The sequence below is a fragment of the Peromyscus californicus genome, unplaced genomic scaffold, assembly GCF_007827085.1.
Source record: "Peromyscus californicus insignis strain IS unplaced genomic scaffold, ASM782708v3 Scaffold_23__1_contigs__length_62951481, whole genome shotgun sequence".
NCBI classification, from domain to species: domain Eukaryota; kingdom Metazoa; phylum Chordata; class Mammalia; order Rodentia; family Cricetidae; genus Peromyscus; species Peromyscus californicus.
The window spans coordinates 47,701,831-47,729,743 of NW_026294534.1; the positions used below are offsets into that span (position 1 = coordinate 47,701,831).

The 27,913-nt window shown below is 45.4% G+C and overlaps 1 protein-coding gene and 1 long non-coding RNA gene across 5 annotated transcripts in view; one reads left to right on the forward strand and one right to left on the reverse strand.

Moving 5' to 3' along the window:
- The window catches only part of Galnt7 (polypeptide N-acetylgalactosaminyltransferase 7), a 131,699-nt gene extending 111,253 nt beyond the window's left edge, over window positions 1-20,446 (reverse strand). For both annotated transcript variants that reach the window (XM_052752326.1, XM_052752325.1), the window contains exon 1: window positions 19,550-20,446. In XM_052752326.1, coding sequence (XP_052608286.1) covers window positions 19,550-19,675 — 126 coding nt within the window. In that variant the 5' untranslated portion in view covers window positions 19,676-20,446. The remainder of the gene's footprint in view (window positions 1-19,549) is intronic.
- Window positions 19,384-25,280, forward strand: LOC128119133 (uncharacterized). Of its 3 annotated transcripts, none has more exons than XR_008221469.1 (4): window positions 19,384-19,647; window positions 20,440-20,606; window positions 23,972-24,044; window positions 24,560-25,280. It is a non-coding gene; the product is annotated as an uncharacterized LOC128119133 (long non-coding RNA). The 3 variants fall into 3 exon arrangements; XR_008221470.1 differs by having other exon boundaries at window positions 20,440-20,478; XR_008221468.1 differs by having other exon boundaries at window positions 23,972-25,280.
- The last annotated feature ends 2,633 nt before the right edge of the window (window positions 25,281-27,913 follow it).

Sequence of the window (27,913 nt, forward strand, 5' to 3'; positions counted from 1 at the left end):
GTCATAAAATCTTTTAAGTCCTATAAAATTCAGAGTCATGCCAAAGCATTTCCTTTCTTTGTTGTTGTTGTTTTGTTTTGTTTTGTTTTTTTGGAGACAGGATTTCTCTGTGTAGTTTTGGTGCCTGTCCTGGATTTCGCTCTGTAGACCAGGCTGGCCTCGAACTCACAGAGATCCGCCTGCCTCTGCCTCCCGAGTGCTGGGATTAAAGGTGTGAGCCACCGCCACCCGGCCTAAGCATTTCTAAAAGGGCAGATGAAAATAATTTGGCAAATGTGGTGTGCAGGTGATTCCCAACACGCAGGCATGTCTTCTCTCTCCTTTCCTCTCCCACCTCCCTCCCTCCTTTCTTTCTCTTTTCTTTTTTTTTTAATGTCCTCTTCTCTTTAAAGCACCTCAGTGCTAAACTGGTATTCAAAGAGGGTTAGTTTAAGAGAAAGAACACACGTCCTAAATGAAAACATTTCTACTGTGAAATTTTCTCCAAGGCAATCCCTAAAGCAGTCTAGACATTGTGGTGTATGTTGATATCTAAGTATCTTTGTGCAAGGAATGCAATGAGCCACACAGCCAATGATAACCACCTCTGCATAGATAGACAGGTGACTTCTAGTTTCTTAGTTACATGCTGAAAACCATGTATTTTAAAATTAAAAAGCAGTTTTTATTTCTTTCCCCATTTTGGAACACTGGATCATTGAAAGACATGACTACTTTTATTTCTTTCCCCATTTTGGAACACTGGATCATTGAAAGACATGACTACTACTACTTTACCTTTTTACTTAAAATTGAAAAGAATTCCTTCACAGTAAATTCGAAAACTTAAGTATTTTCCCTTGAAACGCTGTCCAAATTATTCTCACCAAAGAAGGAAGCAAAAGGGAAGAGGGAAGCCAGCTGAGTGGGCTTGATGGAGCCTAACCCTAGGAGGGAGAGGCAGGAGGGTCAAGAGTTCAAGGCCAGTATCTCCAACTTGGTGAGGCCACTCTGGGTTCCAGGAAAGCCCACTTAAAAAAAGAAAAAGGGTCCCAGCACTCGGGAGGCAGAGCCAGGCGGATCTCTGTGAGTTCGAGGCCAGCCTGGGCTACCAAGTGAGTTCCAGGAAAGGCGCAAAGCTACACAGAGAAACCCTGTCTCGAAAAACCAAAAAAAAAAAAAAGAAAAAAAAGGGGAAAAAAGAAGAAGAAAAGGAAGGAAGAGGAAGAAGAGAAGGAAAAGAAGCCATTGAAAGAAAAAACAACACATGTAAAATTGGATGTCAAATCCTGCAGTCTTGGAGGTTCTGGCAAACTCACTTAATGAAACATCAGGACCTTGCTATAAAGCGAGTTTGTCATCTTCTTTGTAGATCGGAAAGGCGAGCTCAGAGAAGATCAAGAACTAAGGTAAACTGATAAAATCATTAACAGTGGCTATGCCACATTTTCACCTCGTGAGCATCCATGTATACATTAGCTACATGACATCAGCTTTCATCTACCAGCTGTCAGCCTGTAAGGGAAATTAAACACAAATAATTTCTTCATGATAGTTCATACTGGTGGGGGTTAATCTTCATTACTGACCCAATTACTTTCTTCAAGAGAAAAAAAAAACAGGGATGAATAGTAGACCCCCTTATCTTCCTACATTCCCACCTCCATTCAAATGACTGGCCTAAGGCTGGGTGTGATGAGACAGCCTTGAAACCCTAATATTCACTCGGGAGGCTGAGGCAGGAGGATAGCAAGTTCCAGGCCAGCCTTAGCTACATAGTCAGGCACCACTGCAGGATATAAGAAAGAAAGAAAAAAAACAAAACAAAAACAAAAAAAACCCAAAAAAGACGACTAGCACCATGTGTTCTGCAGCAAAGCCCTCCTGCTTTGCCGTGGCCCACACTCTCCTGCTTACGTCTGAGAGATCGTTCTCTCTGACCTGCCCTCAAAGTCCCCCATCATCACCTTAGATGTGAACACCTGAGCACCCGAGGGACCGGTCGACTTAATTATGGACATGTTTGAGTTTTTCAAAATCTCAGCAAAACGGTGATGAGAAGGCCACTAGAATGTCACGTGACTCTTAAACCACCACCTTGCTATGACCCTTGAGCCTCCACAGAGCTCGTCTCGCTCATGTGAGAGATGATATAGTGCCCATAACAGAAACCGTTACAGTTCACAGGCAGCAAACCAAGAGAGCGCTGCGAGGCTCACACCAGGCAATTAGGAACCTGCCCAGCAGCCAAGACCGAACCCTCCACCACACATCCCGGGAACTAGTCTAACATTACAAATTTAGTATTCCTGAGTTGTAGGTCCCTTTGGCTGAATACCAAACACATTTAAATCATTAGACTGTCTGGGACTGGAAGCTTTTAGCAATAGTAGAAAATCAAATAAATATAGAACCAATTTTTATAGGATCGGAGATTTCTGTCAGTGAACTAACTATAGCAAAGAGAAATCCTAAATCACACTCCTTCCAATGCTTACACTCTCCTAAATGAACTTCTTTACTTTTCTTTGGCGACACTAATTGGAACCCTTGACGGTGCCCTTAATAGTAAGTTAAACATCCTGGAGGCTGTCCTTTCAGGATTCCAGATGCCACCAACTATACAACTTGTCCTTCACACACACAGGGGGCTGTGCGGACAGCAGCATGCTTTCACAAGGCAGGGATGAGAAGCTAATCAATCCATCTGTTCAGAACAGGTAAGACGCCGGGGCCTCCATCGAGGACAGGACATTTCTCTTATGCTTTGCTTCGCTACAAACAAAAGCGGCATGGTTTTGTTTTGGTTTGTACTTTCTGGGTGTCTACAACCAATATATGTTCAAATGTACAAGTGCAATATCCTAAATAAAGACCGAGAATATCAGTACTGACTCATGGGTCTGGAAATAAGTAGCTCAGATAAATAAAGAGAAAATCACTGGAAATGAATCAGGAACTTGACTTAACAAGACACTGCGTATTTTCTAATCTTTCTGCACCCTTTAAAAAGCAGTTCCTAAGTGAAACTGTGGCACTTGAGCTCATAGAGAGGTGACAAGAGCCTACAAGGAGGGAGAAGTTGGTTCAGCCGCAGCAAGAAGCTTCCAGAATGCTAGGACATCTAAGTTCCAATGGTACTATTCTAAGTCAGTTTTTAAAAATATTATCAGGAAGACTGTCTACTTAGAAATTTAAATTTGATTTGATTTTCATTGCTGCATATGTGAGGCAGTTTAAAATTAAACCCTTGTCAACCCAGGAACATCCACAGTTCTTTGACAAAAAGGGTTTGTGTGGAAAAAAAAAACCCACCTCTGCTTGTTCCCCATCCCTAGTCAATGCTGGGCTGCTGGACCCCCATCCCTCACTCGTGCCTTGCAAACCTGTGGTACTTCACAGGACGCAGAGGTCTCCAAGGGCCACTGGTTTTTGTGTCTTTTTTTTTTTTAAGTGGGGCATATGAGAGGAGTGGAGTGTGAAGAGGACGCAGAGACCACACACAGCGAAACTTAAAAGGCGCTTTACCTTCAATTTTAGAAATGAAATAGCATTCTCTCATTAGCACTGGCTCATGAGCAGAGTTCTAAGGTTCAGTTATCTTTAATTAAAAAGAATCAGAGAGAGAGAGAGACAGAGACAGAGAGACAGAGAGAGAAATGGATATATTCCGAAAATGTAACTTCTGTCTGTTTGGCAACAGAAGTCACCTGCCAGGCTCTGCACCCGAGGCACACTGTGCCCCAATGGGTGGACTCTCTGTTGCAGACTGCATACCTGCACCACATGCCTTACCTTGAAGGAAGGAATCCTTCTCACATTTAACACCCACTGGGACCCAAAGAAACTGACCAACCACTCAACAAAGGCCAGGCCTCATAATCGGAGAAACAGATTCTCTGTCCAGGGAACAAAGAACGAGGTAAACAAAAGGCAGTTGTTTTCCTGAATACTGAGGGAGCAACAGGAAAGGCATCTCAATCCATTAGAAAAGAAACTGCACTGAATAAAATATATGTCATCTTTGCTATATCTCAAAAGGGTTTATTCCTTATCATCATTTATAAAAACTTGCTTCCACGCTTTCTGTATTTCATTAGGTCTTTTAACAAACATGAGATGTACTTCCTTTTAAATACAAGTACCTGTTAGACAAGCTAAGAGTGGATGTAAACCAGAAGGAACGTTTCAAGCCATTCGCTTTATCTTTAGAATGGGATTACTGCCAATGTACAGTGTGTGTGTGTGTGTGTGTGTGTGTGTGTGTGTGTGTGTGTGTGTGTGTGTGTGTGTGGCGGAGGGAGGGAGGGAGAGGTCACAAGCTTGCATTAACACACACATCACAGGGTGTCAGAGGTCAGAGGACAGCATCTACCAGATTTGAGACAGAGTCTCCTGCTAGCTGGCTCAAGCTTGGCAGCCCTTCTGTCTGCCTCCCACCTCACTGGGAGAGAACTGGGATTAAGGGTTGATGTGGGCTTTGCCATGCTTGGCTTTCCATGGGTCCTGGGGGTTCAAACTCAGAACCTCCTGAGTGAGTGCACAGTAGGCACTTCCCCCACTAAACCATTCCCTCGGCCCTCTAAAGAAGATTTTAACATTCCCTTTTTGCTTAGCGCAACCAGTTAATTGAATAGAAGTCAAGGATGCTATAAGCATCTCTTATGAACCATGATTGTACTACAGTGAATCTATTCATTAGACTCTGGCTGGGATTTTCTTCAGTGGAGTCAGGGGAATAGCCTGCATTGTTTCTGTGATAGTAATTAATGGAAAACAAAATGAACCCGTGTTCATTGAAATCTCTTCCAATTTTCGAGCAGAACACTGGAAAAAAACAACCTGAGACTAACCACATGACATATAGGTACTCCGACGGATACTTCATGATGCCATCAATCCTTTTCTCAAGCTAAGAAAGCATCAAGGTCTGGGAAGGGTGTGGTATTTTTGTCTCTGCAGATTGATACTACCCTTCAAAATGGTATTGTACTTTCATGTACTCTACTTTTAAGACATACATGTTAAGTGTGCTATGTTTTGAGTCTGAATGTTGGCCACAGAATAGGAGTGAACTGGCCCTCTCCTGTGACCAGATTGGCGCCTAGCCCAACTGTCATCAGAGAGGCTTCATCCACCAACTGATGGAAACAATGGAGACCACAGTCAAACATTAGGTGGGGTCTGGGGAATCCTACAGAAGAGGAGGAGAAAGGAGTCTAGGAGCCGGGGGGTGGGGGGGGTGGGGGTGGGGGGGTCAAGGACACCACAAGAAAATTCACAGAATGAACTAACCTGGCCTCACAGAGGCTGACCCAACACCCAGGGAGCCTGCATGGGGCTGACCTAGGCCCTCTGCATATATGTGACAGTTGTACTTGATCGTCTGGGGACTGTCTCTGACTCTTTTCCTGGCTTTTGGGACCCTACTCCTCACACTGGGTTGCCTTGTCCAGTCTTAACACAACTGGAGGTGCTTACTTTTGCTGCAACTTGATATGCCAAATGTTTTATTGATATTCATGGGAGGCCTGCCCTTTTCTGAACAGAAATGGAGGAGGTGTGGATGGAGGGGCAGAGGGAAGGTGGGGGAGGGGAAACTGCAGCTTAGATGTACAAAAAATAAATTTATTAAAAATAAATAAATAGGTCACAGAATAAGCATTGTGAGAAAACAAAACAATAGTTATCAATTCACACAGAAATGTATTTTGTTAAAATATTAATTTTTAAAAACTTACCCTCTTTTCAAAGAGAGAATTTTAGGAAATTATTTGCTAAACATATATATTTTTTTAACCATCATCATTTCTCTGGAATACAGGCAAATTTAATTGCCAACTACTGCAGAAACATGTTCCTCCAACCTTCTCAGACAGACACTGGTTTAGAATTTCCTAAGGCCATCATACAAGGAACCACAGCTAATTAAACAACACATCTGCATTTCGTTATTCTAGCAATCCACAGTATAAATGCTAAAATAGTCAATTTCAAGTTATCAAAGTCTCCAGCCTTAGTGATTTTTTTAGTTAAAAAAAACTAAACATCTACCAGAGTAGAAAAATTGTAATGTATAAAGTAATAACATTTCAGTTATTTCTATTCCACTACTCTAAAAAGCACTTTGTAGTCATTTATTCTACATCATAATTTGAGAACATATTTGCCAAAAATTTAATGGACTTTTTATTCACTTTAAACCATTCTGGCAAGAATTAGTAGATGTTTGAACAGGGCGTTTTAAATGGATTCTTCTGAAAGAAAAGAGGTAAAACCTTTTAAACAGATTGTAAAGGAAACAAATACTAAGACTTACATAGTTTACCTTGCTGTATTAGAGATTAAAATATTCTCTAGGATTAGTTGGATTATAAGAAGCATAATCAAATCATCTAACAAAAGTTGGTGACAAAATACTGAATTTGCCACAAGAGCACATTGAAGAGGTTGTGTGCCCGTTTTCAGCCATTGCAGGTCAGCACAGTACAACACGTCTCCTGGGGCTGGGGCTGGGGCTGAGTTCCTACAGAGGTTGCCTAGCCTGCAGGAAGCCCTGGGTTCAGTCCCCAGCACTATAGAAACCAGGTGGCATGCTTGTAATCTCAGCGCTCAAGCATTATAGGCAGGAGAACCAGCATTCAAGAGCATCGTCTGGGTTCAGATCAGCATGAGATACATAAAATCCTGTCTTAAAACAAGCAATGGCCACACAGAGGGAACCTTTTCGATGTATACAGGCTGCTGTCAAAGAATTCCAATACAATATAAAGTATTTTAGGGTACATTTTTCTGGAGAAAAAGTTCACCCACAAATACACATTCTCACAGCAGCATTAAGCAAATACAACTTCTTCATTGACTTAACCTCAGTGGGTTTGTAAAATGTTTGTGTAACTGACCACAAACTACAAACCTAAAGGAACTGGGATCCGATCTCACGTTCTCCGCTTGTCACAGCCTATACCTGAACATCCTCACAGGCACCTGCAAACACACACACCTGCCCAACTCACTTCCAGGTACTGACAGTCTTCTTTTGTCCCCAAGTTATATGGCTGTATTGTCCGTGAGACAGCAGATGCCAACAAAAATGTTGATGTGGTAAGTAAGAGCACTTGCAGCTCCTTCAGGGGACTGACTTTCAATTCTTAGCATCCAATCTGGGCCGCTCACAATGGCTGGCAGCTCCAGCTTTGGAGGATCCCATAATCTCTTCTGGCTTCCCAGGGTAGCCATACACACCTGTGTATGCACATGCACAGAATCACACACATAACCCATAAAAAGAAAAATCCTCTTAAAATGTATACCAAATATTTACCTCAAATTCGGCAGATTTTCTTTTTAAATATAGAGTACAGCAGTAAATGTTGATGCGCACAGACTTTCTAGAGTACTCCAAGCACGTGTCTTAGGACTATTTTATAATACGTATCTGCCCTTTACTTGTCTGTGCTAATAAAAAATTACTTCGTCTTTTAAATGAATATATCAAAATGTAAATTCTCAGACAAGCATAAAGACACTGCAATGATGTGGTCACTGTATCTCACCTCTTTACAACTGTTAACTCCTAAAATTCTGCGAAACCATCCCAAAGTGCCTCTTTGGCTACACTAAGTGTTCGATAGCACTGTTACACTTTAATAACCAGGATCAGTGGGTTAGTTTGAAAGCAAGGACTCCTGGGGGAGGCAGGCCTTCACACCTGTAAGCTAACTGCAAGCCTTTCTATCATTAAAGGGAGTGTCTAATGTTTATGGTGTGGCCTTTTTTCCTTCAACCCTTCGTCTTTCTTTTTTTCTTCTTTTTTGGTGTTTTTACTGAAAGGAAACTCAGAAATCAACGGCGAACGCAAACAGTCTGGGAAACAGGAATGCTGCACCCTCATCTGAAGGCCCGAAAGGAAGAATGGGAGACTTCTAGCTTCGTTTCTGTTGCTGTGATGGAAGTACCCTGACACGGAGCAACCCAGGGGAGAAAGGGTTCATTTTAGCTCCCAATCCCAGGGCACAGTCAGTCACAGCAGAGAAGTCAAGGCATCAGGAGCCTGAAACAGTCAGGCCATCACAGCCACAGTGGAGGGCAGCGAGAACGAATGCGTGGACGCTCAGCCTGCTTTCTCCATTCTCATACAAATCAGGAACCAAACCCAGGGGATGAGATGGCCCACTTTTAAGCAGGGTCCTTCCTGTATCAATTAAGACAGCGGTTCTCAACCTTCCTAACGCTGCGACCCTTTAATACAGTTCCTCATATTGTGGTGACCCCCCCCCAGTGTAAAATTATTTTGTTATTACTTCACAACTGTACTTTTGTTACTGTTATGAATCGTAATGCAAATATTGGATGTGCAAGATGTCTGATTCGTGACCCCTATGGAGGTTGTGACCTGCAGGCTGTGAAGTGCTCATTAAGGCAGTCAAGATACCCACAAAAGACAAACCCATATGTCAACCTGATCTAGACGATCTGTCATTGAGACTCTCTCCCCTGGTTAGTCCAGGTTATGTCAAGTGGACACAACTATCTCAGGCAGGCTCTCTGTGAATGCCTACTTAATACCAAGACCTTACATAAAGCAATGTGTAAGTCAGGATGTCAACACTACTGAGTATTATAAAATAATTTCATAAAAGCACCACAAATGGAGGCCTAAAGAGACTGCTCAGTATTTAAGAGTGCTTGCTGCTTTGTAGAGGACCAGAGGTCAGTTCCCCACACCCAACCACCTGTAACTACAGTTCCAGGGGATCTGATGTCCTCTTCTGGCCTCTAGTGAACTAGACATACATTCAGGCACTCGAGCATGTGCGTGCGCTCGACAGGCACACATCCTTAAAAAAATTCTACAAATGCTAAAATTACATCTAAGTCAGACAATTGTTAAGCATGTGAGTTTGCTATTGAAGATAGTATCATTCCTCTTGAGGCCAAATGTATCCTGAAACCCAGAGAATCAATAAAAATTAAAAGATGAAAAAAAAATGATTAGAGCATCTATTCTCTTACAGAATGGTTCCTGGTAGTGTGTGATTTAATTTTTAATTCACCAGTTTTAAAAAAAAATCTTGGTAATAACAAATTCCAATTGCTTTGCTTAGCCGCCTATTAGCAGACTAGTTGGTATTGATAGAATACTGCAGTTAATTGTACCTGCTAGATTTGAGAAGCCTGGCTACTCTGCAGCGATCCTGGAAGTCCAATTAGATAAAGCAAAGCTGATTTTGTTCCCTCCAGTCTCAGTGTTCTGGTCCCTGTATTCAGTGAACTGAAGCAAGACAGTTTCCCTGTTGGCATGTCAAATACTTCTCCGGGTGATGCAAGAACGCACTTGGAAGGCCGGGGAGCTCATGGGGGAATGCATAATGGGGCAGAAAGGAGAATATTTCTCATTTTGAAATAGTCAGGATTCTTAGCAAATGAAGTAACTGCAAGGTAGCTCTTCCTCCTTCAAAAGCATTTATGAAGCCCTGGGCAGCTGCAGTTCAAGCTGTCTGCTGCTCTCAAGCTCACAGGACTAAAGAGAATGAAGCGGTAAATGCCATCTTTTCAAAGCAGATTGATGTATTATAATCTCAAAAAATAATAATAAAAAACCCCAGGTTGCTGGGCGGTGGTGGCGCACGCCTTTAATCCCAGCACTTGGGAGGCAGAGCCAGGCGGATCTCTGTGAGTTCGAGGCCAGCCTGGTCTCCAAAGCGAGTTCCAGGAAAGGCGCAAAGCTACACAGAGAAACCCTGCCTCGAAAAATCAAAACAAACAAACAAACAAACAAACACACCCAGATTGTTGAAATGCTGAGGCCAGTTTTTCCATTCTGCCCCAGCCCCTTAAATACACAGCAGCCACACGGAAGTACGAGAACTAACACTTAGCCTGATATTCTTGGCATCAAATTTCCTTTCTCACTTAAAAATTAAAATGATTTTTTTAGACAGCTTTAAGTCACAGGAGCTCTGACTGAAAAGCATAAAATGCCTAATGTATATAATCATAATATTTAGTATATACATTATCACGTTATCACAATTGCAGACTACACATCAACTTAAAATACATATGCGTGTCTATATGTACCCAACAGTGTGCAGGGGGAGATAGGCACTTTGTTAGATACAATCATTATGTTCCTCTGCGATTGTAAGTAAAGCTTTCTTCTAATAATACTCCACCTCCTCTACGTATTTCCTGGCATGTACTATTTACCACTTGAACTTCTTCATGAGAACCAGTTCTTGAGTCATACTATTTACTGAGATCTGCTGAAGATGTCACACAGATCCTCCCTCTCATGGCTGCAGCGGGGTAGGTTGGTTTACTGGGAGCAACACTTTCACAGTCACTGACATGTTTTTCTTAACCAGCCTCATGTCAATACTGTGGCCTTTGAATCTGCTGATGACCCTGAAACTACCTTTTCTACACTCCGGCTTAAATCCACCAGCATTCCCTTTCCCTTCATTAAGCATTCATCCTCTGCTCTAGAGCAGTTCTACTCCCAGAATCTCACCTTGTATTCCATCTCTGTGCCCCTCTCCTAGGTAAACTTCATCCTAGCCTCTAGAGACGATTACCTCGTGCTGGCATTTAGCCTGCACTCGGTTTCCAGATTTTTCCTTATTGCTCAGCTCTAACAATACGTACCATTCAGTCTTTCTGGGCTCAGACTGGTTCATTTTTCTACGGTCTCCAGGACTGACCATGGTCTTTCATGCTTTTACACACGCTGTTCCTCTGTGGCACCTCCAACGTGTCTCTCTTTAAAACAAGCATCGTGCTGACATCCAGCCCCAGTTAAACTAGATGGAGGTTCTCTGCGATCCCACAAGCCCTAGTCAGCTAGCATAGTTCTCATCTCCGCAGCTACAGTTGTTCACATCTGTCTGGCCTGCAAATCTCTTGCAGGATGTGTGTGTGTGTGTGTGTGTGTGTGTGTGTGTGTGTGTGTGTGTCATTCTACTTTTCTCATCTCCGCAGCTACAGTTGTTCACATCTGTCTGGCCTGCAAATCTCTTGCAGGATGTGTGTGTGTGTGTGTGTGTGTGTGTGTGTGTGTGTGTGTGTGTCATTCTACTTATCGAAGACCGGGTCTAGCGAGTGAGATAGTCATCCATTTACGCTGCAACTCAGGACACTTGAAAGTGAAAGGGTCACAATGGCCAGAGGACAAAGACTATGAACTGAAATAAACAACCACTCTAATAACAGACCACACGACCTGTACTCCAGGCAAGGGCTCCGCCTCCACCTCTAAGTTCATCAAGGACTACACTCCCTCAAGGGAGATGCTCCGGCTGCACTGACCTCCGTTGTGTTTCTCAAACACTCCCGTTTCACTCCAAACTTGGGGATTTTTGTGCTTCATGTTCCCTCTGCCTGGGACACGCCTGCCTCAGATTCACAAGGCAGGCTTAAATGCATTCCTCAGGCTTCAGCTGTCATGGTGTCTGTCTGAAACAATCCTGCTATTATTTGCAGACCAACCTTTCAATGTGCTCCCTAAGAACACGTTAGAATCAGTGGCGAAGGGTGAATGCTGAGGTTCGAATGTGGACTGTCTCCACAGGCTCCTGTGCATTGGACGCTTGGCTGGCAACTGATAAACTGGGGGACTGAGCGGATCCTGAGGGTTCAGTGGATGAATCCCCTGTCAAATACACAATACGATGGGCAGGACTGGGAGGTGATCAAAACTAGGGGGTAGGACCTAGGTAGGGGAGGCAGGGCAGTGGGAGCATACCTTTGGGGGCCCTATCTTGCCCTGACCCTACCTCTGTCGCCACTCTCCCTACTCCTCCACCCCCACTTCCCTGACACGCGGTATGAGCTGGTCTTCTCCACCTGTTTTCCCTCCCAGGACACGGAAACCTCTGAAATTGTGAACCCAAAGAAATCTCTCCTCCTTGTTTAGCTTGGGGGTTTTTTCATGGTGGTGAAACACTAACCAACCCAGAAGAGTGTAACTCTGACCCGGGCTCGACTGCTTGTTAAGGTCAGGATCCCAAATGAAGGGCTCACTGAGGCAGCTTCATCTATAAGGCCGGGTTACATCAAGTTGACATTCAAAGGTTGTGACCACACTATAGAGAATATCTGCCTGATCCAAACTAAGAATCCACTCCATGTTGCTACTACTTCCTCCTGTGTAGCATGACCAATGCCTAGAGCAGTGAAGTAATGGAAGGCACTGAGTAGGCATTTAGAAAGTATTTCAAATATCCAGAGTAAATGACTGAATAAGAGTTGACATGTAAACGTCACGATCCCTTCCCTCTCCCTTCAAAAGCCTCCAAGATCACTTTAAAGACTAAATCAATATAATCCCACCCAGTCCCTTAGGCTCCCCTTTAACTCCCTTCAAAATGTGGTCAGAACTCACTCCTCCAAGCACATTCCACCACTCTTCACCAACAAAAACTGAACCGCTTTCTGGTCTCACCAGACTCTTCGGGTCTGGTTCTATCCTGCCTCTCTCCGTGGCCCCACCCCACCTACACCCCACAGCTCTCTAAATGCTGTGCTTTGTGTTTTCCCTCCCAACTTTCACCTAACCCACTACAGCTCTTTGAAGACCTCCCTTTTGTGACTGCTACACAGTCACACAGCTCATCTCTCCTAGAAGAGACCCAATGTCTCTGTCATTTCTGTATCTCCAGAGGGCAGCCCAGTGGCACACAGGAAGGCCTCAATGGATTATTTTGAGCAAATAGGAAGCTGGGAGTTAGGAGGTGTAAAGAGGTCTAGATCTCTCTCTCTCTCTCTCTCTTGTCTCTCTGTCTCTGTCTGTGTGTGTCTCTCTCTCTCACACACACACCCCTAATAATTATTATTATGGACATTACCGTGTGGCTATCAGGTCAAGACTTAAAAACATCTTTAGTATTCTGTTATCTATCATCACCAACCCCTATAGCAATGGAAAACATTCAGTAAACACTCAAAACTGTAAGAAACAACTTGGACGAGTACCATGTTTACAATATGGCAGCAAGAGACTAGGGGTGTGGAAGGAGAAGTATCAAGATTGACATATGAGAAAAACCAGTCAGTTGGCAGAGAGAAACTGGAATCTCTTCCCCACCTAACCTCCAGGCCACAAACAGGATGCAGGAGAAAAGCCTACAGTATCCACCTTTAGGAGGAGGTGTTTTGCTGTGTAGGTAATGTAAAGGGTCAGAACTGACATGAGAGTCTGCCCCAGCTCACCATCCCACTTCAACCTCCAAGAGGGCTTTTTTTTCTTTTTCTTCCTTACTCAACTGCCCCTTTTTCTCCCCTTACTCATGCGTCCCTGATCCAATTCTGGAATATAATGACCTGGACACCTCAGGGGGTGCACTTCAGACGCCCGTCCCCCTTATTACAATATCAGTGCCTCCCAATTCCTACTAGAATACTCTGTCAACCTTAATAAATACTCCACTTTCCACCCTTCCCATCTTGTACCTGAATAAAAAAATTTATGAAATTGTTCCATTCACAGCCTTCATCAATGGCACACTGGAAATCTAAATTCTTTATTTTAATACTTTTCTTTTGTCAGCCTATACATTCAATCTTCAGGAGTAAGAATTAGCATTCAAAATATGAACAAAGACAATTATCTACTTTGAAGCTGAATGATCATAATTTCCCTGCACTCAGCTATTCACATTCTGCTGACCATTTTTTTTTAATAACTACTAAGTTAGAATTTGCAAACAGTCTGTTCACTAGTGGCTCAAATTGAGGATTTTGCTTTCCATTCCTGATGCATTCTTTTCTCTTTCTCCAATATACTACAGCCTGGCACGATGCAGCTTGTACAGAAATCCACACTACCCGGCTCTTATCTCCCATTCCACATGGCCGGCCTACCAGACAAAGTAGTGATCCGAATCCAACTGCTGTCCAACACTTCATTCCTTCTTCACTGAAAACTGTGCACTCTCCAAATGGCTATTTTTAAGCCTTCTCCACCAATTGTTACTAACAAAACATTTTGTGCTGGCAAGGGTTTTTTTTTTTTTTTTTTTTTTTTTTTTTTGGTCAACCTGAACTTCAAATGAGAAAATGCCCCCATTGGGTCGGCCTACATATAGCCAAGTTTATGGGGCGTTTTCTTGATTACAGATTAATGTGGTGTGGGAGCGCCCAGTCCACTGTGAGCAGTGCCGCTCCTGATCCTAGGAGATGTAAGTAAGGCAGCTGCAGGATGCAGGCTTCCTCCGAGAGTCTACCTCAGTTTCTGCCTTTGGCTTCTTGCCTTGACTTTCCTCACTGGGGGACTCTAAAGTGTAAGCTGAAATGCACCCCTTCCTCCCCAGATTGCTTTTGGTCACGGTGTTATCACGGCGATGGAAAACACACTCGGACATGGTTCCTTGAGATCCCCTGGTGTTTTTTTTCCTTATATACTCCTGGATTAAGGAATCGCTTTGCTTCTTTGGTTTCTTTTCGCCAAGGAGAGAAGACAGACTTGTGCTGTGTGTTCTATGAGCAGCCTCTGTGGAGCCTAAGTAAGGGGGAGATGAGGGGACAGATGGAAGCAGGGTGCTACCCAACCCTGCTAAGTCACTCAATAGAAAACATTCCCACAGAACCAACAAATGCAGCAATTTGGGGGATCTGCTTAAAGAGGTGCACAAATAAAGGCAGCACCTCATTTATGTTATTTGACAAAATAATAATAACAATAACAACAACAACAATCAGTGCCTACCGTAAATTCAGCACCAAGGAGAGAGGAGAGATACTCTCATCAGGAAACAAGAATTCTGCCTTGAAGGGCTCTCAGTCAGTCAGGATTCTGAAGCTTAAAAAAGGCTTTTGATCTCTCTCTCTCTCTCTCTCTCTCTCTCTCTCTCTCTCTCTCTGTCACACACACACACACACACACACACACACACACACACACACACACACACAAATCAGGTTGTGCACAGGTCTCCCCAGTCCTGAACATTTGAACAGAAACTCTAAAGCTAGCAGTCTGTCAACATGTCCACTACAAACCTTTCTTTTCAGTTTATGATTCAACAGTGAACATTCAGGGGTAACACCTGGGGCGAACGGTGTCACTCTGAAACACACTCGTTTTATTTAATTAAAAGAATGTTCTGCATTTTCCAAGTCTAAACAAATGATCTTAATAAATGATGACCTTAAAACACACATTTTAGAAGTGAGCTTTCTTAGAAACTACAAAGGGAACGCATAAGTCCCGTCTTCCTAACTTGTCCTCATGTAGCAAACTGGTGTCACCCTAGACTTCGTGAAATCGTCCCTTCCACATCCATTCACCAATCCCAGCACCTTGGCATCGTCAGCTGCTCTTGAGTCAACTTCCTTCATCTCAACAACCACACGGCCAAACACTGTCAGATGTGACCCAGACTATTACTATGAGACGCCTACTATCTGCTCTGCAAACCAGCACACGAACTCTTCCTGCAGAGACCTACAGTGATCTTTCCAACACACGAACATTGCCACGCCTTTCCCCTACTTACTTCCCTCAGCGGCCTCCCACACCTAAGACGCAAACTTGCAGCATGGTCCACAAGAGCTGGCCCTTTGTCGTCTCACTCTCCACGTTTCCCCTGGATTGACCTTCCAGTTTCTCATCCTTATCCTTGCTACTTCGTGTCTCAGAAACTTTGCCCGTGTGGCCCCTGTCAGGATTGCTCTGTCCCCACCCCCCAATTCAACATCTACTCTTGCTCAAATCTTTAGATTTCAGCTCAGAAGTCAGTTATTAAATAACTGATGGGAGGACGTGCAGAGATGACCGGCCACACTAGTGGAAGCCCATGAACTGCGGACTGGTGGCCGTGGAGCCCCCATGGGACTGGACTAGGCCCTCTGGATACGGAAGATGGTTGTTTGGCTCGAAGTGCTTGGGGGGCACTCAGGCAGGGGGATCGGGATCTGTCCCTGGTCTATGGGTAGGCTTCTGGGAATCTGGTGCCTATGGTGTAGCGCCTTGCACAGCCTTGGTGCAGTGGGAAGGAGCTTGCACCTGCCTAGGTTCAGTGTGCCGGGCTCTGCTGACTCCCCATGGGAGACCTCGATTTGGGGATGTGGGGATGCAGGGTGGCTTGGGAGAGAGGGCTGGAGGGTGGGAAGAGGGAGGAGGGGGGAATCTGTGGATGGTATGTGGAGTGAGTAGAAAATTTCTTAATAAAGAAAAATGAAAAAAAATAAAGACTTGCATGCTCAGACCTCTCTGTTTTCTTACCTCCTAAGGTTTTTCTTAACACAAGGGTATGCACATGCTTCTTTCGGAGCATAATTGTATTTGTATATTTGTGAAGGCTTGACTAACATGTGCTTTTCTCACTAGGCTGCAAGACCCATAATGTCAAAGCAAGAAGTGTTTCCTTAATCGTCAGCACCATATCTAGTATACAGCAGGCATTCACAAATGTTTGAATAGAACCACAAAAATAATCATATAATAGAGTTGTGGATACAGCTCAGTTGACAAAATGTATGCCTGCCATGCACAAAAGAGTCCCTGGCACAACACAAACCCAGCATGGTGATACATGACTGTAATCCCAGCACTTAGGAGGGAGAGGCAGAAAGATCAAAAAGCTCAAGGTCATCTTCAGCTACGTACAGAGTTCAAGGCAGGCCCGAGCTACAAGAGATCCTGCCTCCAAAAAAATAAAATATAAATCAGACTGAAATGATAAGCTCACTTTAAATATCAGTCACCCCAGAGAAACAGGAAGAGGCTCAGACCTCTAAGAGGGAATTTTTGTCTTCACCTCGCTTGTTCCACAAAATTAAAGCAAAGAAATCTTCAAAGGACTCTTTAGTTCCAGTAAATCCAGCAGTACAAGACAGAAGCGGCCCTGACTGGACAGAGCCACAAGCTGGTGGTAGCAGAGGCAGAACTTTCATTTGGTAAGGTAGGTCGTTCTGATCTACCTCAGGCCTTCTGCAGGGATCAAAAGAGGCCACGTACAGACCCACATCCAAGAGAAGCAGGTTCTCACGATGGATGGAAGTACCTGCCGGTCACACTGTACCACAAGGCAGAGGGGAAACCCAGGAGTCAAGGCCACATCTAAGAAGCAGGATCTCGAGGTGAATGGAAGTACCTGCTGTCACACTGTAAAAGTACCACAAGGCAGAGGGGAAACCCAGGAGTCAGCATCTGAAACTTCCCTAACTGTTCCCCCAACACTGGTTCTCAAGAACCCCCAGGTTGGCTTTTACTTTAGGGAAGTAACAGTCCTTGATTTACACTCTTATGACATCACATCTTAAATTGCTTTAGGTTACTATTTACTGTACATCACTGATGTCTCCTGACACATGGCATTCTTTTTAATACTGTGCTGGTAAATCTTGGAAAGTCTTAGTTTATCTTTGGCAAAAGGTAGAAATGACAAGCTATACTAGGTCCTCTGACAAACTTACCAAATACAGTGAAGAAAAAAAATTAAGCTACGCTCCCTTCCTAGACAGATGGGCACTATAGTTTATTACATATCAGCACTAATAAGCTATCTAGAAAGGTGTTAGGATATGTCTCCACTTCTTTTTCCAGCTTCTTGAGACTACAGTCTCCTGTAGCCCCCGCTGGCCTTTAACGTGATATACAGCCAAGAGTGTCAAGATATATCAGCCTCCCAAATGCTGGGATTATTGGCAGGCTTCACCTTGCTGGGTCCAATCATGGCTCTAAAAGGATCAGAACTACAGGACATTTTGAACGCAAGTAACTTTGGCGGGTTTTCGATTTCCTTCTCAGAAAAGTGGGGGTTAGGATGTCCAGCATTATATACAGTGCTTTTATATAAAAGGGTATTTGATGACTTGAGAAAAAAAATTTCAATATTCATCTCAACCGAACCACTTTGAGAGCAAAAATGATTTAAAAAGAAAAAAAAAAAATCAGCCATCACTCCAAACACACCGAAAAGGGAAATGTAATTGTTTTAACAATTTAGGTGACCTAGGTGGGACTTCAGTAAGGTCAGTCTCAAATACTGCAGTTTACAAATGAAGCTGTGACATAAGCCGACAACTGATAAGAGGACCTCCTCCTAGGAGTCTTCTTGGTCGGTCGTCACCAGCTTTTACACTCAACTTCCTGACGCTAACTTTCCAAAAGTTAATAAAGTACATCATGGAGCTGCAACGCCCGATTTTTACAGAAGGCACTTGACTACAGACTCCTCCCACGGCTGCTCAGCTTCTGTGTCCCGGAATCCTTAAGTGTCCTCCACTCCCTTCTGGCTCTGACCTGGACTCGTGGCAGTGGGCATCGGGGGGCTTGGAGTGGATGGAGGGGGGTGGAGGATGAGGAACTCGAGGGGGGCTCTAACGGCTCCTTTTGCTGGGGGGGTGGGGGTGGGTTCAGGCCGGGGGAGGTGGGAGCCGCGGTGCAGTTCGCGCCGCCAACTGCTGGGTGAGTGTAGCGCAGTGGCCGGATCCCGGTAACTAAAGTTCCGAGCAGCTTGACTAAACCCCTCAAAGCCAGGCACTGTCAAGGCTAACACCAGCGCCGCCGAGGGCGGCAGACGGATGTGTCCCAGCGGAGCGCGCGCCTCCCGGCATCAAGGCTGATGGAGCAGGCAGCGAGGGGGGCGGCCAGGAGCCGGGACAAGTTAGGTCCTCGGCAGGAGCAGCCCAGCCAGGGCCCCGGGGTCGGGGGAGAGAGGTGCCCGCTCCAGATCCGCGGGACAACGCGGGAGCCCCGCCGCGAGGGGACCGGGGTGTTCCCCGGCGCCCGGGTGCGGGGAACGCCGATCCGGGTGGGAGATCCGGCTCTTTCTCTCCCGTGTCCGGGAATGGGAAGGGACCAGCGGGTGCGGGGCGAGGCCTCAGCCCCACGTTCGCACCCGGCACCCGGCTCCCGGCCACGGGAGTTGCGGGGAGGCGGTGCCGTGGGCTGGAGCCCGACGCGGACAGGCTGGGGGGGGGGGCGCGCCCCCGTGGCGAGCACCCCCGGGCTGGGCGGGGACGTCCGGGGAGGCTGGACCCCGGGGCCTGCTCCACCGGACCACGGCAGCGGCGGCATCTCGCCTCCTTCAGGCCTTGCGCGCGCCACAGGCCGCAGCGGGGACCAACCCCGCGTCCTCCCGCCGCCACCCGCGGGGCTCGCAGCTCCCGGGGTCGGACACCGAGGCTGGAGCCTCGGTTCCCTGGGGGAGCCGACTCTGTCCCGCGATTCCCATCCCGGCAGTCGCCGGCGCTGGAGCGAGCGTCCGCCTTGGCAGCCGCTGCTGCTGCCGCCGCTGCTGCCGCCGCCGCAGCGCGGGGGACGGCGCTGAACCCGGGGCGGGGACGCGCGGGAGGAAGGGGCGGCCAGGGGGCGGGCCGGCGGCGGCGGCGGCGGCGGCCAAGCCGGGGCTGGGGTGGGGGGGGGGGGGGGAGACCCGCGGTGTGGGGCTAGGCGCCCCCGATCGGCCGGCGCCGGGCCAGCACCACCTGCGGAGCCGCGGCGCCCACGCGGCCGCGACCCCCGCCGCCCCTCGCTCCCGCCACACACACACACACGCGCGCGCGCAAACAAAACAAGTTGCAGGTCGCCGCTCGCCGGAGGGGGGCCGGGCGGGTCACTCACCCTCATCCTGCTCAGCGGGCTCGGGTCGTCGGGCCGCGAGGACAGGGAAGACCAGAGCACCAGGAGCCCCAGGAAGCTTCCCACCACCAGCAAACTGCGTAAGATGAACCCGATCTTCAGCCTCATCTTCCTCCGGCGGCGAGAGAGACACACAGCCCGGCGCAGCCGCCGCCACCACCGCTCTCCCCTCCCTTCTTCCCCCTCCCCCGGCCCTCCTCCTCCTCCTCCTCCTCCTCTTTCCCCCACCCGGATCGCTACGCCCGCCGCCCTCCCCACCGCCTGCCCTCTCCAGCTCCAGATCCGGAACTCCCCTCGGCTTTACCTTCCCCTGGCTCTCCCCTCCGCCCCCTCCCCGCGCCTGCCTCTGCGCTCCGCTGCCGCACCCCCCTCCCCTCTGGCGGCCTCCGCAGAGCTCCGACCGGCCGGAGTGGCTACTAGCTCTCCAGGCTTCCTTTCTACCTGCCTGCTCTAGCTCCGCAGTGCTCCCCCCCGCCCTCTCTCCACCCGCCGCCGCGAGAACCCCCTGCGAGTCCCTAGTAACCTTGGAACTAACTTAACACTTTCCCCCGGGGTCTCATCTTAGCCTTTGCCCTACGGCTCAGCCTCTTAAAGCTTCCAGATCCCCAAACTTTTATAGCAATTGTGGACTAAAACTCTGTCCTTGACCAAGCCCCCGCACTCCCAGGATGCTGCCACCCGTCGCCCCTCAGGTGGACCTGCAGCCTTCCCTAGGCTGCCCTTCCTTTCCCGATGCCTACTGCCAGATCTCCCCTGCCTGAGGCTTGCAGGAAGCAAACCAGGAAGTCGGCTACCGCGGCTGCAGCAGTAGCTCCACGTGGCTGATTTATAGCCGTATTTTTTTTTTTTATTGATCTTGTTTTTTTTCACAGGGCTCCTTAAGGAGGTGGATTTGTAACCGAAAGGCCCAGGTGAGATGTGCAAATACCAAAGAACTAAAGAGCGTTCCCTTGGAAAGACGGTGTTACCTTTTCTCTTGAGCTCATTAGAAAGCCAAGTCGACTAGCTAATACACAATACCATCCTTGTTGATGAACTTGTAAGTTTCTACCCCGGGGAAAGCGGATTTCGGGTTTTTAAAACATTATACACAACGCACCATTGCTTCTCTCACAGCTTGATTGTTTCCAGGAAGGGATATTGGCAAATGTTTAGCTATACGCCTCTCCCTTGTACATTCTGCCAAAGATGTCAATCACTTTATGTCACAGTCTGCAGTGTGTACCATACTCCTAAACTATCCAATGTGTTGAACAAATGCTTTTTGATGGCAGGTTTTAGGACGGTGTAAATTGACCTTTTTAATCCTACTATTGCCTTGTCTGAGTCTATTTTGCTTTAAAAAACAAGTGAAACCTGGTTATGTAGTTCACCTGGGTGATCAGCATTATCTTATGTACTTTCATTGAGCCAGAGATAGTTTTCCATTATTAGGAAAACGGGAAGCTGACCCTTTCGGATTGTGAGCATAGATGGGCGGATACGTGGTGGAGAAGTGGCCCTCATCACTGAAGTGAAGGGAGCCGCCCCTCGGCTGTCAGTATTCTGAGGAGACCCTGCCACCACAACTTGAAATATGTTTGAAAGGCCAAAAAGATAGAAACTGATGAACAGGTCTATGGTTGTAAAAGCCCACGTACCTCTGAGTTCTGAACATTGTTTAAGAGAAACTGAAAGTATACCTTAAAATACATGCTTCTCACCACATTTGCTGGCTGGCAGGCAGCCTTTGTAGAGAACTCTTTAGAAAATGAGAAGCTACATTAAATGATTGGGTCAAGAAAAGTCACACTTAGCCTCTCTGAGCTTAGAGCCCTTATCTGCCAAAATCATGATTATAATACTTCACAATATTGTCAGAAGGAATAATGGAGGCCAAATGCACATGAAAATATAAAGCACAGATAATGTGATGGGGTAAGTCTTAGTGATTGTGGGTATAATTCTTGTGAATGCCACAGCCATTACTATATATAGGGATTGTTGCTCTGAGCTATTTCTGACATGTCGATCCCTGAGTGATGTCCCTGAAGAAGAGAATACCCCCCTCCACTGTGCTAATGGCGAGAGGTACAGAGTATGAACAAGGCAGTGGTCTCTGACAGGTTATGAAGTCACAAGTGAATGGTAGCATGGTGCCTTCACCTCCGAGGCCAGCCGGGGCCTCAGAAGTAAAATCACAAGGGGATAGCATTTCTGAGCAGGCAGTATATTCGGAAGGATTCATGTCATTTAAGTTTTGTGTTGCCGGAGACTGGTGTTCGCTGTTCTTAGAATTCGGAGCAGGTTTTCTCATCTTGCCAACATGCGCACGGTCCTTGCCAAACAGTATAATCACCTCATGTTTATTATATAAATGCTTTCGGGATTCCGCAGGTCAGAACCTAAAGGTTTGGTGGTTTTTAAAAGTCGTCCCCACGTGAACTCTGCTAAAAGAGGAAACCCTCACAAAGAACTAAGCCCACCTTTGGGCTGCACTCCCCTGGGGCTTTCAGCATGCCTCCTCATCCTGTACCCAAGCTGGAGGTCTGTTTCTAAATGCCACTGGTTGCCCTCAGGCCTTTGTCCAGGGATTTCTTTTCACCTGCACTGTCTTTTGACACCTCAGCCTTTAGCTTCAAGGTCAGTTACAAAAGCTTTTTTTCTAAACTCTTACCATGGTCTCTACACCAAGATATTGGCCAGGTACCCTGCCTTCCACTCCATTTCTCCCTAATAATTACTACTGTGTTTTGATTGCTTAATTTTCACTTGCAAGTAAAACGTAACATGATGCCGGAGAGTCGTCTATGGAGAGTTTATTGTGTTCTTGTGTCTGATGTGTAAGAAGGGTTTTTATATTTTTTTTTGGAGGAACACTGAGTAAATAACTGGTTTAAAGATACAAAGGGAAAACAGAGCTTAGAAGAGGGCTTAGGAGCACCTCAGCTTTGATTGTTCTTTACCTAGAAGCTGCTTTTCCGAGAACAAAATCTTGGAGGTTTTATTTCATTAGGTCAGTGATTGTCTTACAGTAGTTGGTATTTTGGTAAGCTGTTGTCTATTGATAGTCTACTGATAGTACCTAGATACTCCATTCATAGTCTACTGCAGCTACTCGAACTAAGAAAGTCATAGTTTCAACTTAAATTCGGATCCCCCCCAACATAGATTACTAGTTCTGTCGTAAAATTAATAATACTTGTGTTGTGCTCATTTGAAATGAAAACCTTGTCAAGGGCTGCCATTCGATGAGATTAGTGACCTCCTGTAGTGTTTTGAAGGCTAAAATGCTGATTTAAAGCCCCCTTTGATTTCATACTGTAGAATACTACCTCTTCATAGCTAGTTGCTCTCTGGAACACCTATAATTCAGAGGCTCTTCTGATTTAGCCATTTATTTAAAAGGTCATTGAAACACATTTCGTCTCTCTTCACTGGAACCCCACCACTAGCTCTCTGTTCCTCCTAGAATTAATCCTGAACACCTTGGTTTGCCACAGAAGACTTCTGGGAGCAGGCATAGCTTTGCACCTACTTGGTTACAAGCCTTTTCCAGTTGAAGTTACAGCCATGTCCATTTCTATTTCCAAAATAGCTCAAGTTCCTTCTCACTTCTAGACTTGTGCATATCTCCTTTTTCCAGAGCACTCTTGGTGGTTTTTACACCAACTGGCCCCATAAACTCTATAATCATTCAAATTTCTGTTCATACACCGTATTTTTTTTTTTTCAGAACTTTTACTTGCATAGGCCATCCACTTCCTTGCTCGGTTGGGAATTTCTGCTTTGTGTAAGAGTGACTTGGAAGGTCCCTTTCTGAACAGAGCTCAGCTTTTGTATTTGCTCAACTGTCACCTTAATTAGACCAAGTTTTGAAAGGCAAGGACTGTGTTGTCGTTTAGCATTGCCTTCCTAGGATGTTGACAATGCCTTGCACAGAGGACATGCTCAGTACATGAGAGTGGATGGGAGAGAGTGTGTCTCATGCATTCACTGGTAAAACTGAAAGATTTGCACACATCCTGTGATGTGATAAACTAATATCCTAAAAGACAATTATATCTGAATATTTGCAAAATATTTTGTTAGATCAAGTTTTCTCTTATTTAAAGAGTTGGGAAAGAAGAGAACAATGTTCTATACCTTATCCAGCCAACGTGCGTACTATCATTCCTAAATAAACCCGTAGTTTATTCAAACTAACAATCTGTTTGCTAAAATGAATATACGTTGCCCAGAACCTGGGGCCTGCAAAATGAAAAAAGGAGCCTGGTTTTTACTGATACTGATAATCATAACGGTTTTTTTTTTTTATGAAATGGGTGGAATGGAAAGAAACTTACAGTAAAAGGGCGGAGAACCCACCCTACCATTTGGAGCTAGAGGTTTGACTAGACTTAAATTTCTAATATCCTTTTACAGATTGGCTGAAGACTCAGGTTCTCGGCAGAATGGTTAAGTGATCAGAAAGTCTTCACAACTGAACTTTGTCAAGGTATTACTGTAAATCCTGTTACAGTGTGTGCATATAAACGCCTGCGTCGGCGAGCAGACAAGTAGCTTCAAACAGCTGTCAGTGTATTATCACATCCTCCAGAGATCTTGCTTATTCGGCTGTGCCCCGAACCTCACTGTCTTTAATGGGCAGATCTGATACCTATAAGACAAACCAGTTTCTGTCTTGTTAATACCGGTAATCTCTTAGACACAGGGCACAACCGTTCTACAATGAGTAGAGTGGAAAGAAACACTGTCAGTAAAAGGGCCAGAGAATCCACACTCACAGTTTGTAAAATGAGAGATATGGCTAGGCCATATTGGGCAGAGCCTTGATATTCAGGGTCTCTGGAGGGATGGGAAGGCTGTTGAGATTGGGAGGAGTGGGAGGGTCAATTCTGGCTCCTCTACAAGAGCTGATGGGAACAACAGAGAAGTATTTCACACTTAGCCATGTTTGTGATTAGTTTTAACAAGAGTGGGGTATTCTTAGTAATGAGCCATTCCTATAAGCCTTTTTAGACATTTCAGAGGAGATAAACAGAGCTGAATACAAATAAAGAAATCTGAAGCCAGACTGCAGAGAGATTCTGCAGGAAGATTATCCCAAATCCAGGAATTAGAGCCTGGACAGGAACTCATTATCTGTCGATCCAACCCTTCTGCTTCGTATGCTCCGCTGCATCTCACTGGGGTACAGAAATCTCCTCTTTTCTCCAGCTATTTTCTAACAACTGAACAGTGAACAAGTGTATTTTCCCTCTTATTTGAACACACGGCTCTATATTAAATGACTGTTTGGAGAGCCACACCAGGGACTTGTGCAGCAAAAGTACTGCTCTTCCAGGGAGTTCACAGTACTGTCGTTCAGATAAAGGTGCCTTTTGGAATAGTGCAAAGAATTTCAAAATTTGAATTTTAATTACATTTCTTTTGTGGAGAGCAGTCTTTGAGGATTTGGCCTTTTGGGATGGTGTCTGTTTCGCACACCATAGAAAACAATTTTTGACAAACAGAGTCCTTTTCCGTGATCTTTTATTGTATATTAATAGCTATTTCTATTTACTCAAAGTGCTTTTTTGTGCGTGTATCATGTGTTGGCCATTGTTCAAGACACAGGGGATATAGCAATAAACTAAAAGAGCAATAATCCCAGTCCTCGTGGAGTCAGATAATAAATTGCGTGTATAAATCATTATATATTGTTACCAAATAAACTGCTGCCTCACTCGTGTGCCAAGAGTCTATGAAGATTGACTCACAGACTTAGAGAGTACCTTAGAAGGTGTCTATGATGGAGTGAAACAGCCAGGGAGTGTAATTTGGAGTGCTGGATGAGCATAAAGAGAGGTTTGTATTTTAAACAGATGGAGTAGGTCTCCTTGAGAAGATGACATTTGAACAAGCCCTGAATGGGGATTTGGGACAAAGCTAAATAAGAAGAGATAGCACCGGGGTTGGGGATTTAGCTCAGTGGTAGAGTGCTTGCCTAGCAAGTGCAAGGCCCTGGGTTCAGTCCTCAGCTCTGGAAAAAAAAAAAAAAGAAGAGATAGCATCAAGCACAAGGAACAGTATGTGTAAAGTGTTCTGCCTACACACCAGAAGAGGGCACTAGATCTCATTACAGATGGTTGTGAGCCACCATGTAGTTGCTGGGAATTGAACTCAGGACCTCGGAAAGAGCTGCCAGTGCTCTTAACCTCTGAGCCATCTCTCCAGCCCCCAAGGAACAGTATGTGAAGGCCCTAGGGCAGGTGTGTTTCTTCTCACCATGGCATGGGAAGCCTTAGGAGGTTTGCTGCGAGGTGGTGTGATTTAACATACCTAAATCAGACCACAGCCTCTGGCTTCTGGGTTGGACATGCAAAGCAGCAAAGCTAAAAGCAGAGATTATATAGTTAGGCTGTTTTGACAATCCAGGTGAAAGCCTGCAGAAGAATGGACTGGGATTATAGCAGCAGTAATTGCACTAGGTCAGACCATAGAGAGATTTGATTTTTTTTCTCAACTATCATGGTTCCAAATAATTTAGTCTATTGTTTTGCTGCGAGACTGTAAGCAGTTAAATTAATAACCTGTAAAGCAACTCTTTAAATACTCTGGCAAAACACATTATTTAAAGAAACCGTGTAAGCAATTACTCAACAATTTAATTAAATCTCCCATGCAACAATGACAGGTTAGATGCCAGGCTTAACGGATCTGATGGAAACAACTGAAAAGGCCAGGAAAATACGTTCTTAAATTTTTTTTTTAAAAATGCACCCATTAGATAATAAAACAAAGAACTTGAAGGTCAGAGAATGAACAATGGAGGACTCCCTTCCCTGCTTTTACATTCAGGTGCCGTGGACAAACATGAGTTAACCTGAGTATCATTTATTTTGCATTTATGGACTTAGGAACAAAGCAGTTTCCAAGCCACCCCTCAACTGGAAAGCCTGATAGGTCTGAAGAAGGTCATGGAGACTCCCAGGTCTGAAGAAGGTCATGGAGACTCCCAGGGTGAGAGAGCAAAACCTATTCCCCTGGTTTCTTGAAGAAACGCTTATCTGTACACATACCCACACCATGATACAGGGGGTCATAATCATAAAGTGCTTTTCACGCTCTTTTGCAGTTAAAACACATGCCAACTTGACAGCTAGAAAAAAACCTTAAAAATAATCATTTAGTTAAAAGTGACCCCAGACCAATGTTGTCAGGCATCTGAAAAGTTAATCTAGTTTTCCATGTATTTTGATAGGTTCTCTCCCTTTCCCAACTTCTTAAATAAACAAAAAGCACACATGCACAACAACCCTGGAGTTTGTTTTCTGTTGACTAACTGTTGAGCATGAAGACTGCCCTAGAGTGTAGTTGCGATACCCAGTATCACTCCAGGTTAAGAAAACTGAATTTTTCCCTCTCCCAGCAGTTATCAATTGCAAGTAGCTTCTTGCTTAGGGGTGGAACTTGGTGCCTACTTCCCTTTCTTTGTGCTGGGATTTTGTCTGGCTTGAACTTGTACAGGCTTGTCTTAGTCTCTGTCCATCAGCTGTTTTGGGTATGGAAAATGCTGGTTCCTTGGATTCACCCACCACCTGCAGTAATTACAGTCTTCTGCTTAGATCTCTGAACCTTGAGTAGCGGGGGAGTAAAGACATTCCATTTAGGATTGAATGTGTGTTCCAGTGTGTGCGTACCATAGCACTCATGTGGAGATCAGTGGTCACCTTGGAGTTGCCTCCCTCTCTTTCCACTTTGTGAGTTCCAGGGATTGCACTCAAGTCAAGCTTGGCTTCAAGTGCCACTCCCTACTGAGCCACCTTGCAGGCCTAAATAAAACTGTGTGAGAGACAATGTCTACGTACCTCTTGCATGTTGCCTACCTATACCTGCCCCGAACTCACGAATATGCTTCTGCCTCCCAAGTGCTAAAATTAAAGGTGTGAGCCCCTACTCCCAACTAAAACCTGTCTTTAAAGAACTCACATCGGGGGCTGAAGAGATGGCTTAGCAGTTAAGAGAACTGGCTGCTCTTCCAGAGGACTTAGGTTCGATTCCCAGCACCCACATGACAGCTCAAAACCATCTGTAACTCCATTTCCAAGGCCTCTGACACATTATGGCCTCTGTGCACACCAGGTACATGGGATGCACAGACATGTGCAGGCAAACATACAAAAAAAAATAATAATAAAGAAATCCCATCACCTCATGTTTTGGGGGGGAAAAAGTACTGTTCTTGTCTATTTAAAAAGTTACATTTGAAAGTCCCTAAACACTCGGCGTCCTGTGAGGTGCAGATGGCAGGAAGAAGGTGTCATACTTTAGAAACAGCAGTTACAGCTATGGACACAATAGAAAGACGTTGGTTTGAGACAT